This window comes from Mytilus californianus, unplaced genomic scaffold (assembly GCF_021869535.1).
Source record: "Mytilus californianus isolate M0D057914Y unplaced genomic scaffold, xbMytCali1.0.p SCAF_2, whole genome shotgun sequence".
Taxonomy (NCBI): Eukaryota; Metazoa; Mollusca; class Bivalvia; order Mytilida; family Mytilidae; genus Mytilus; species Mytilus californianus.
The window spans coordinates 43366778-43379418 of record NW_026262668.1 but is presented as its reverse complement, the minus strand read 5'-3'; the positions used below and the strand labels follow the sequence as shown (position 1 = coordinate 43379418).

General features: G+C 31.0%; 1 protein-coding gene across 1 annotated transcript in view; it reads right to left on the bottom strand.

Annotated features, from left to right (window-relative positions):
• Positions 1–12641, bottom strand: part of LOC127728000 (mucin-16-like) — a 295239-nt gene that overhangs the window by 49499 nt on the left and 233099 nt on the right. The window contains exons 41-45 of the mRNA XM_052235153.1: positions 8766–8891; positions 7454–7579; positions 4432–4544; positions 3596–3654; positions 515–684 (exon numbers count right to left, since the gene is read on the bottom strand). Coding sequence (XP_052091113.1) covers positions 515–684; positions 3596–3654; positions 4432–4544; positions 7454–7579; positions 8766–8891 — 594 coding nt within the window. The remainder of the gene's footprint in view (positions 1–514; positions 685–3595; positions 3655–4431; positions 4545–7453; positions 7580–8765; positions 8892–12641) is intronic.

Genomic DNA, 12641 nt, shown 5'->3' with positions numbered 1-12641 from the left:
GTTGTCTCATTGGCATTCATACCACATCTCCTTATTTTATATATGTGTACAAAGTTTCAAATTCATATGACCATAACTATGGTTTACAACCTTAAAACAATGAAGGAAAAAGGGGACTAACAGACAGTACATTGCCCCTATTATTGTATGCCAGAGATTAAAAGCTAATCATAAAAACATCTGTTATTATCCAAATGTTAGTAACCAAATTATGTTATTTTTAAAGTTTTAAATACAGATGGCCTCTGCATTTTGTGCTATCTTCTTTTAAGTTTTTGCTGTTAAGACATTTATCTTTTATTTCTACAACAGAATTTCCAATTTGCAATTAAATCTGACTAAAAACATTTTCATATTAATTAGTGGTGTTTAAGAAGACAATGAAAACTATTTTAAATCATTTTCATAGTTTTCACATTAAAGAAAATGATTTTGTTTTAATAAAATTAGATTCGTGCATGCAAAGAAGAGGTTTTAAATGTCTCCATATTGTTTGTACCTGGAAACTGCTTACCTAGACTTGTTGTTTGGTAGTTGACCAAAGTTTCTCCAGTTACACTGTATGGCTTCTCTAGCACAATTATCTGTGTTATATTTTTAGTTACATTGGCTATCTCAATTATTAAACTGTTGCTCAAACTTCGATTTAATTCAACTGTATATTGAACAACTGTACTACCAGATCTGCAAGTTTAAAATTTTTTGAGTCAGGTTATACTGATTATAAATTTTATAGTTTTATAGTTTTATAAACAAAAGATTAAATTCCATCAAATGAATTTAAACACATGCATATGTAAATTTAATAATTTAATATAAAGCACATCACAAACCAGGGGTGAAACTTAACTTTGTAAGGCCAGTAGCCAGCTGGGCTACTAGACTTGAAAATCAGTTAGCCAAGACAAAAAGTTAGTAGCCCACTTTATTTCACTATGAGTATCACTGGTGAAGCCTGCGAAGCGGGATAAACTTGCTAGGGGGGTTTGGGGGCATGCCCCCCCTTGAAAATTTTGAAATTTTAGACTCAAAACCCTGCATTCTGAGCATACCTGGAGGTGATTTAGATGCTTGGGAAAATGTAAATTTTGTCTTATTTTTGTTGTTGACTTCAATCAAATTTAATAAAAAAAAATTATTTACAAAATGGGAATCTTCATGCCCTGTGTACCAGTTTTTTTTTAATATCTTTTTAAGACAACTTAAGAATTCTCTGTCCTTAAATACATGTAGATGATCGATGAAAAATTAATTTTATTTCTTTAATAATCTAATTTATTAATTATCTTGATCGATTTATTTGGTGTAACTACGTACATTTGTAAACAAATGACCCACCTTTTTTCTCAAAAGACTTGTACACGTATTTCAAAAGCATTGTCATAAAATTGATATCTCCTCTGATTTTCTCTTTTTTGTTAACTGTTCAGTAAGTAGGAAACTAAAATCATTTTTAACTAATGTTATTTATTTGTGGTCGACAATATTCTACTTTCGTTTTTGACCTTCATTCTCTGGACACCACGTGGGCTTTGAAAAGGGAACTACAAAAGGTACTGTTTTCCAGATTCTCAACAACATTATATATTATACGTTCTTTTATTTGACTGATATTATTTCATAACATGCTATTGTCATCTTCTCTGAATTTCTTCGCTTTCTTGAAGCCAAAACCGAACAGGGTATTTCGCTTCATATTGTAAATGACCATCGGAACGTCTCTCTTGTTATCCTTGCAAACATATGATACTTTCCGGACTTTAAATAGACGACCAATCAGTGACCTGAATTAACGTGAACTATATTTAGTCAAAGGTAAACACTGATTTTACATCCTTGTTTATCACGACCGCGACTTTGCGACAATACGACTCTCTACACTTGCCTGTATACATTTTAAAAAGATTTTTTTTTCTTTTTGAATTTATATTTTTGTCAGTGAAGTATAGCCGGCACTTGGAGCCATGGTAAACAGCGGATTTCCGTCTGTCGAGTACTTTGTTTTCAATTCGCCACCTGGGCTACCACAACTGAATAAAAAGATCGCCAAGGTCAATTTCTGGTCGCCATGGGCGACTGGGCGACCGTTAAGTTTTTTCCCTGCAAACAAAACACATCAAGTTTGTTGTGATCAATAGATTGGCATACAAATCATTCGCAGTTTGTATGCTTCATTAAAGAGAACAAGTTAACAAGTACCAACTGTTAAGGACAAAAAATAAGCCCCCAATAATAAGTTCCTTATGGACTCGTCAGAAGAATCCTTGCTTGGTTTCTTTGATTTGCAGAGATCATAGTATTCTCCCAACAAGTTTTAATGTCCAAACTTGGATACAGTCAATGAGCTTTTGTACATATTAAAGGCAAACTATAGAAATTTCCAATTAACTAATGAAGTTGATGTAATCTTAAAAGTTGAATTAACTCTGGATTCTTTATTAGTTGCAGTGTTAATTTTTTTAATAAAGGTTAACTTCAAATTTAAGGGTTCAACAAATCTAATAAAATAAGTTTTCTGTAGGGTTGTATGAAAATTTGTTAAATCCACAAAAAAAATGTTTTTCTTCAATCACGGAAATTGGTCTCCGGAGAAAATACTTGTAAATGGATCCACAGTATGCTATAGCTAGACATTAAATTACTCCTCAGGTAAACAACTGTATTTTGTCCATGATGAAACTTCCATATATTATTGACTTAAAGAATTTAACTAACTAAAATGTTTTCATATCAGAAATTTGTTGTGCAGTAATATGGACCAATTTTGTTTATATTGTCCTTATATCATGTATATTATCTAGGTTTGGTTTACATTTGGTTGGGCGGGCATATAATTGTTCTTATATTTCTATTGTTTTGTTTCAAGCACAGGTCTGGTTATGACACTTTTAACCAAATATGGTGCTAACAAAGTTGCACATAAGATTCTCATGTTAGGAACTTACATGCGGCATATGAGGTTTTTAACAGGCAAATTCGGTTAGCATTTTGAGAATAGCAAAAACAGTACATATGAAACTAACCTAATATGCATGTTAAAAACCTCACTTGTAAATGCTCATGTGAGTTTTTTTAATTTTATATGCACATTTTTGTTAAGCCTTGTAATGCATTATCAATTTATGCAATTCTTCACATGTTAGAGGAGAATATTACTTGCAAAAGTAAGTAAGTATCTCAATACTTCAAATATTCATTTAGTTAATTCAAACATCATATTACATCTGAATTTATTTCTGAATATACAGTATTTGATCATGAAGAATATTTATTTTTAAACAATGATGTTCTAGAGTGTACAGTCTATATCACTATGAGAATACCTTCTAGATTCTATAGTAAATTACATACAAGTACCTTAGATTCTTTAGTAAATTACTTAGGAAAAGGTTAGTCTATAGTAAATTACTTAGGAAAAGGTTAGTCTATAGTAAATTACATACAAGTACCTTAGATTCTTTAGTAAATTACTTAGGAAAAGGTTAGTCTATAGTAAATTACTTAGGAAAAGGTTAGTCTATAGTAAATTACTTAGGAAAAGGTTAGTCTATAGTAAATTACTTAGGAAAAGGTTAGTCTATAGTAAATTACTTACAAGAATCTATCTACAGTTAATGATAAAAATCCAGGAATATTACTGTAGCTGTCATCCAGCTGGAAAAAAAGGAGAAAAAGTCTAAATTATTTCAGTAATACATTAATTTGGAAGACTATAAGTAATACATTGGGATCTTGTACATGATGACCAAAGAAACAACATTTAGATTTGTTACAGCAGTCAGTTTTTTTCATGAATAAATTAAAGGAACACATCTGTTTATACCTTCACATAAATAGAAATTATTTTCTGTGGGTAGATTTTGAAAAAAATGTCACTGTCTTTTGCATTTGACTTTGATTCTTATGTATCTCTTGAATTGCTGTATCCTCCCCCTGACATCTTAGGCGGGTTTCACACAGGCAGAGAAGGTGATGGAAAATCTTAACAATGGATAGTCTGTGATTGGCAAGTTTTTGTCTCAAAATGGTAATAAATATTTTTTTATGTAGATAAATCATACATCATTCAATTCCTTATTCATTTCAGTCATAAATGCATAACTTTGATTAACATACTAATTCCCTACAGCACAAACAAAAGCTTTATTCCCTTAACTATGGATGGATGTCAAATTTTTTTTGCACATTGAGAATGTAAATGAAATTCTAAAATTGCCTCTATACATGGTTACTCAGTGCCTTCTTTGTAAACCATATATGTTTTAAAGGAACAGTTCATAGGCAAAAATCTGGTTTCAGATGTTCATTTGCAAAGATAGCTCTTCACTGGACTTTCACTTAAATGACCACACACACACATGTCATTAAGGGCAGAATAGTCTATTCCAAAAAAAAAAATGAGAGAATAAATATCTTCAGAATTTGACATACTCCTGCTGTAATATCAACTCTTGCATGTTTGAATTCATCTGTGGAGGGATCTGACATTTTACTTGAGTATGGATAATCTGTTGTCATGGTGAACTGTACTGATCTGTATACAACTGAAATAAAAAATTGATTTTGTTATTAATTTTTGCTTCATTTGTTAGTATAGGTGTGTATTTCCACATTTACAGAAAGCTTTTTATCCTACTGTAAGTAACTTGTTAACCATGGAGTTTTCTATAAAGTATAAAAGTATCACCTGAAAATTTACACTTTATACTATAGCAGAAAAGATAGTGCACACAGCAAAATAAAAGTGATTGTTTGCTCGATAGTTACAAAATTGGCCTTTCTTTTAAATGGATAAAAGACTGAAATGGCTGTGTTGAACAAAATAATTCTTGAACAATAGTGAACTGTCTATCTATGACAATTTAATACAAAAAATGTATATGAAAATATAAAGTGTATAAAATGAGAAGCAAAGTTCCAAAGTTTAGAACAGGACTTTTCCATAATGATAGATGCACAATTTCACTTGCTTCTTTGGACCAGGTGAGCTAAAAATATATTGAAAATTATTTAAATTCCAAAGTGTAGCACAATGGAAAAAATCCTCTAACACTCATAATAAAAGGTGCAAAACTTCAATATGTGTGCAATCTTTCATCAAACTGTCAGGGGTCAAAGTAGAAAACTGCTGGAGGTGTTTAATACACAAAATAGGCCCTATCTTTAAAAAAAAAAACTATTTTCTCAAGTCTGGAATAATTGGAAAATCTTTCTCAAGTATTTCAATAACAGCAGGTGCATACCTTTAATATGTATCCAATATTTCTATTAAGTTTCAAGGATCTGGGTTAAAAACTGTAGGAGCTTATTGCACAAAATAGGTATCAATTCTTCAGTCCAACTGTCCAACATCCCATTTCTAAAAGCGATCTGAACTTCTTGCAAACCAAGCAGAAATTCTAAGGACCTAAACCTGTCTCAAGCACCTAAGCAGTGAGCTCAAAATAATGTTATCAGTTAAGACTAATTTTGAAAAGCTGTACAATCAACAGATTCACCACTATAAATTTTTAAAAGTTCACTTCACTTACAACTCTAAATCTTAACAAAGTACACAGTATTTGTCCATTAAACTGATAAGAACGACCTTCCTACCTGAATCTTATTTTTGAAGAAATATTGGACATTGACTACTTCCAGCTACCTTCCTAATCCTTATTTAAACTAAATCACCAACACAAAGGAGTTAACTTTTAAAACACTGAAGTAGGAAGTCTCCCTTGTGAAAACATTCAAGTTGAATATTTTCTGTGGGATCTTAAACTTTTGGTCAGTTTGAGATCTACTTTGTGACATATTTCACATTGTTATCCATATATTATATCTTACATTTTGTAAATGAATGATTAATGTTAAAGAAATTCTACAAAAAATAATCAAATGAGTCAATCATCAATAAATTTATTTACTAAGACAACACACCAAGGACTCTGTATTTTGGAAAAAGTACAACCAATTGCTTACATTTAAACCATGGTGAAAAAGGGAGTAAAGATGATTTTTTTTCTGTAAATGGAAATTTTACCTCCCTGTCAGGACACACTTCAGAAAGATTTTTTTTTTAGAAATGTTTAAGAGGCTCCAACAGACATCTTACGAGTCAATGCCTTTGCAAACAATTTACTTGATGACTTGTCATCATTTATATCAATACCAGGTAGCATAAAAGGAGCACATCAGGTGATACTGCATATCAAATGTTTCTATCACTATCTAATAAAATTGAGAATGGAAATGGGGAATGTGTCAGAGAGACAACAACCCGACCATAGAGCAGACAACAGCCGAAGGCCACCAATGGGTCTTCAATGCAGCGAGAAACTCCCACACCCGGAGGCGTCCTTCAGCTGGCCCCATAACAAATAGGTATACTAGTTCAGTGATAATGGACGCCATACTAAACTCCAAATTATACACAGGAAACTAAAATTAAAAATGATACAAGACTAACAAAGGCCAGAGGCTCCTGACTTGGGACAGGTGCAAAAATGCGGCTGGGTTAAACATGTTTTTTGAGATTTCAACCCTCCCCCTATACCTCTAGCCAATGTAGAAAAAACAAACGCACAACAGTACGCACAGTAAAACTCAGTATAAGAGAAGTCCGAGTCCGATGTCAGAATAGGAAACAAAAGAAAATAAACAAAATGACAATAATACATAAATAACAACAGACTACTAGCAGTTACTGACATGCCAGCTCCAGACCTCAATTAAACTGATTGAAAGATTATGTCTTCATCATATAAATATCAGGCACAATCCCTTCTGTTAGGGGTTTAGTATTATACCGTCATAAAATATATGAGAACATAACCCGTGTCATGCCAACAACTGGTTTTAGAATAAATGTGTTTAATTCCGATGCAAAGACCCTATAAGTGAATCAATATTAAAGCCAAAATATGCAATCTTTAATGACCTGACAACAGTATCGTAACTATATCCCTTCTTAATAAGTCTGTTTAAAGGTTTTGTCAGCTTTTGAGGTGAATACTGACATTTTTGTGCTTTGTAAAGAATATTACCATAAAAGATTGGATGTGAAATACCCGAACGTATAAGATGTCTGCATGTTGAGTTATATTTATGAATGATGTCCTTATACCGATGATAAAATTTAGTAAATGTTTTGACTAGTTTATGATATCAAAAACCCTGGTGTAATAATTTTTCAGTAATACATTAATTTCTCTCGCTAAAATCTAATACGTTGTTACATACATGAGCGAATCGTACAAGTTGAGATATATAAACACCATAAGATGGTGACAAAGGAACGTCACCATCTAAAAATGGATAATTAACGATAGGAAATGAAAAATCATCTCTTTTATCATAAATTTTTGTATTAAGCTTCCCGTTAATGATATAAGATATCAAGATCGAGGAAAGGACAGTGGTCATTGTTAGTATTAGCTAAGTCTGATTACCATGGAATAAAACAATTTACCTGAGCATGTCTGACTGTCATCAGTACTGAGTTCATAACCTAGTGGACAAAAGCAGACAGGTGCATTATTTTCAAGTACACATCCATAGCTACAGTTGATATTGTTATTTGCACATGGGTCATAATCTGAAAGAAATAAAAACAATTATAGAGTTTAATACTGTGCATATAGAAATTAATGCCTGCATTTATTAATACAAATTGTCAAATGTTTAATTTATCAATGCAGTAAAAAAAAAATTATAAATGAAAAAATGCATTTTAAGAAAAATGACAAATAAAATCATAATGATCTTGACTGTGTTATCAATTATTTGAAAGTCTATATAGGTCTCAAGCTTACATGATAATTATAGGTTTCATAACAAGTGAGAAATTTCAAGTTATTTAATTTCAATATCAATAAACAAGCCTAAGAGTTAAAATTAAGCTACATTGGAATCAAATTTGATTAAAAGGATATTTTCACATTTGAAAGTCATCATTGACCTAACTAATAGCCCATGGAGATGTCACAATTTCGTAGCATATTGCAGGAAAGGCCAATCAAATTGACACATTCATACCACTTATTCCCATCACACTTCTTTCAGTGAGATACAAGAAATATATTTTCATGCAAGAAATAGATAACAGGTCACAACTATAAGAGAAAAATCATTTCAAAAACATGTGCTTTTTGACAAAAATCAGTATCATACATTATATTTCAATATGATTCACTAGACCGAAAAAAGTCTGACATTCTATCTTCAATAGTAAATGATAACATCACCTAATCATTAAACTTAATTTACTTTTATTAAGTCACTGAACCATGATTATAAGGTCAAGAATAACTGACATATGCCAGACAAATTCTCAAAAAAATATTGCATTTTTATATACATGTAGCACAGCTAAAATATGTATACCATAGGTCATCTATCAAGGGAGAGTTAGTTCTTTACAAGTATCTAACACTGTGCTGCCACAATTCTTGCTGACAAAGAAAAACAGCAGCGGTTGTCATTTTCATATTTTTTTTTGTATTTATTGTTTTGTACATTAATCATGCTGTTGGTTTTCTCCTTTGAATTGTATTTCACTTTGTCATGCCTTTATAGCTTACTAAAAAGGGGTATATGTTTTGCTCATTGTTGAAGGCCTTACTATGACCTATAGTTGCTTATAGAATGCAATATGGCAATCATATCATATCTTCTTATTTTTAAATTATATAATGTTTTTTTAACACAGTTGCATTAACTGAATGGACAGTATGGAGATATTTTATGAAAGAAAAACAAAATCCAGGATGTGAATAAATTACCTTTATCACAGCTACTTTGATCGGAGTTCAATACGAAACCATCTCTACATGAACAGTAGAAACTCCCGATAGTGTCAACACATATCTGTTCACAGTTATTGTTCAACAATGTACACTCATCAAAATCTGAAAGTAAATGAAAATGTAAATAGTTTATACTTAATTTAAAATGTTATGGACAGTTTCATGAGTAATATGTCAGATCAATATGTTCCAACGCCAGTACAGCTTGCTAGATGTTTCCTGTTGAACATCAAAATAACATCATTTTCATAAATGGAGTCTTCTAAAAAAAAACACATACAATATATCAAAGTGATCACCAACAATAATAAAATGCTCCGCTGGGCGCAGCTTGATACGACCGCAGAGGTCGAACCCTGAACAGTTGGGCAAGTATGGACACAACATTCAAGCTTAATACAGCTCTGAATTTGGATTGTGATTAAATATTTGACACAGCATAGTTTTCTGACACAGAATGAATGTGGTCTAAGAACTTATTTTTTTTTAATTTACCTATTATGGTCCAATATCCAAAATCTAATTATATGGTTAGATTCAGCATATCGAAGAATCCAAAGAATTCAATTTTTGATGAAATCAAACAAAGTTTAATTTTGGACCCTTTTGACCTCAATGTGGACCAATTTGATAACTAGGCCCAAAAATCAAAATACATGGTTAGATTCAGCATATCAAAGAACCCCATATATTCAATTTTTGTTGAAATCAAACAAAGTTTAATTTTGTTGGACCCCAACTTGGACCAACTTGAAAACTGGGCCTGAAATCAAAAATCTAAACACATGTTTAGATTCAGCATATCAAAGAACCCCAAGAATTCAATTTTTGTTAAAATCAAACTAAGTTTAATTTTGGACCCTTTGGACCTTAATGTAGACCAATTTGAAAACTGGACCCAAAATTAAAAATCTAAATACACGGTTAGATTTGGCAGATCAAAGAACCCCAATAATTCAATTTTTGATGAAATAAAACAAAGTTTAATTTTGGACCCTTTTGACCTCAATATGAACCAATTTGATAGCAGGGCCCACACATTATAAATCTAAATACATGGTTAGATTCAGCATATCAAAGAACCCCATATATTCAATTTTTGCTGAAATCAAACAAAGTTTAATTTTGGACCCCAATTTGGACCAACTTGAAAACTGGGCCCAAAATCAAAAATCTAAATACATGTTTAGATTCAGCATATCAAAGAACCCCATATATTCAATTTTTGTTAAAATCAAACTAAGTTTAATTTTGGACCCTTTGGACCTTAATGTAGACCAATTTGAAAACTGGACCCAAAATTAAAAATCTAAATACACGGTTAGATTTGGCAGATCAAAGAACCCCAATAATTCAATTTTTGATGAAATAAAACAAAGTTTAATTTTGGACCCTTTTGACCTCAATATGAACCAATTTGATAGCAGGGCCCACACATTATAAATCTAAATACATGGTTAGATTCAGCATATCAAAGAACCCCATATATTCAATTTTTGTTTAAATCAAACAAAGTTTAATTTTGGACCCCAGTTTGGACCAACTTGAAAACTGGGCCTGAAATCAAAAATCTAAATACATGTTTAGATTCAGCATATCAAAAAAACCCATATATTCAATTTTTGTTAAAATCAAAATAAGTTTAATTTTGGACCCTTTGGACCTTAATGTAGACCAATTAAAAAAACAGGACCCAAAATTAAAAATCTAAATACACAGTTAGATTTGGCATATCAAAGAACCCCAATAATTCAATTTTTGATGAAATAAAACAAAGTTTAATTTAGGACCCCAATTTGGACCAACTTGAAAACTGGGCCCGAAATCAAAAATCTAAATACATGTTTAGATTCAGCATATCAAAGAACCCCATATATTCAATTTTTGTTAAAATCAAACTAAGTTTAATTTTGGACCCTTTGGACCTTAATGTAGACCAATTTGAAAACTGGACCCAAAATTAAAAATCTAAATACATGGTCAGATTCGGCATAACAAATAAATAAATGTGGTCAAAGATTTTACAAATCTAATGCGCCATACTGTGCAATTAAAGATTACTTCTTGAAATTTTTCAATATTTGAAATTTGAAAAAAAAATAATATTTGAAGAATTATTCTTTTTAATTTCTGAAATCTGAAATGAGAAATAATTGACCCCCCACAATTTCTCCCCTCCCCCCTTTTTTCCCCCAAAAAATTCTTTCCCTCAAGATATGGTCATAATCTCAATTCAAATTTCCAATGAATTTGCAACCATAATTACCCATTTAAATTTACCATAGTTCTAACTTAATCTATTTCATAATAGAATTTAAAATATGGTGTCAAATCTTTCATATCGATTTTTTTGAAAAAAAAAAAAAGATGCAACATTTGCAGATATTTTTACTGGTCTTCCTTTATAAATATGCATTTCTTTAAACATAATTTAAAAGCAGTGTAAGGGAAGTAATCAAAACGTTGTATGTGGATTACATCCCTTACACTGTTTTAAATTGTCTTAATTGTTCATTAACCATTACTTTATACATAATTTAAAAGCAGTGTAAGGGAGGTAATTCAAATGATGTATTTGATTTATCTCCCTTACACTGCTTTAAATTATGTTTTGTACTAAAGTATTTGTCCATATAAAAATGCTTGTTTTTTGCCCCTTTTTTGCCCCCTAATTCCTAAAATTTTGAGGCAATTACCCCCAAAATCAATCCCAGCATTCCTTTTGTGATATGGAACCTTGTGGTACAATGTCAGAGAGATCCATAGACTCACACACAAGTTATGTCTGGAAGTTACAAAAATGCTTATTTTTGGCCCCTTTTTCCTTAACTGTTGGTACAATAACCCCCAAAATCAATCCCAACCTTCCTTTTGTGGTATTAAACCTTATGGTTTACTGCTACATAAATGTATGCGGAAAGAAGCACCACAGTACCTACTTCAAAAGTTTCAACTTATATCTGTTAATAATCCTTATGCTTTAAGGGGTGTCACTCAAGGTAATTTGATAGTTCCTAAGCCAAAAACTGAACTGTTTAAAAAATCTTTTGCTTATTCTGGATCAGTTTTATGGAACGGACTACTATATGAAATGCGTAAAGTGCAAAACACTTTTTCTTTTAAACAAATTATAAAACAATACTTGAAACAGTCCCAATATTCAGTCTTGAAATGATTGCAACTATTACTCTTTTTTTTTAGAATGTATGATTTTGATTTGTATATAATATCTATTCACTACATGCAATCTGTAACTGTTTTTTATGTTCTAATTATGGTACATGTATATTGAACTATCATGACTATACGATTGTGTTAATATGTTGTATGTTTGCTTTTTTTCTTTTATTATTATTTTTTACATGTATTGTATATGAGGGCCTCAGGGAAGATTAGTAATTGTAACTAACTGTGTTTACCCTCTTTAAATAAAGAATTTATTATTATTATTATTATTATTATATGGTAAAATTTCATAGAGATCCATTCACTTAAACTAAAGTTAGAGTGCAAAAACCAATGTGTCTTCGGACGACAAAGACGACGACGCCAACGTCATACCAATATACGATCGCAAAATTTTTTTGCGGTCATATAAAAACAAGGTTTGTGTTCTTGTTTAGGAGCAAAAATCAGTTTTTTTTTATACTTGAATTGCATTGGTTGAAATTAATTTTAGGTGTATGAAAATTGTAATAAAACCAGAAACATGAATGAAAATATATAAAAGGAGATTTGAGACATGAGCCAGTGAGACAGCACCTAAAAAAAAACAAAATAACATATAGAATCAGATGTGAGATGTTCTTTTAAATATGATGAATAATAGTGTAGGACAAAATTTTGTAAAGA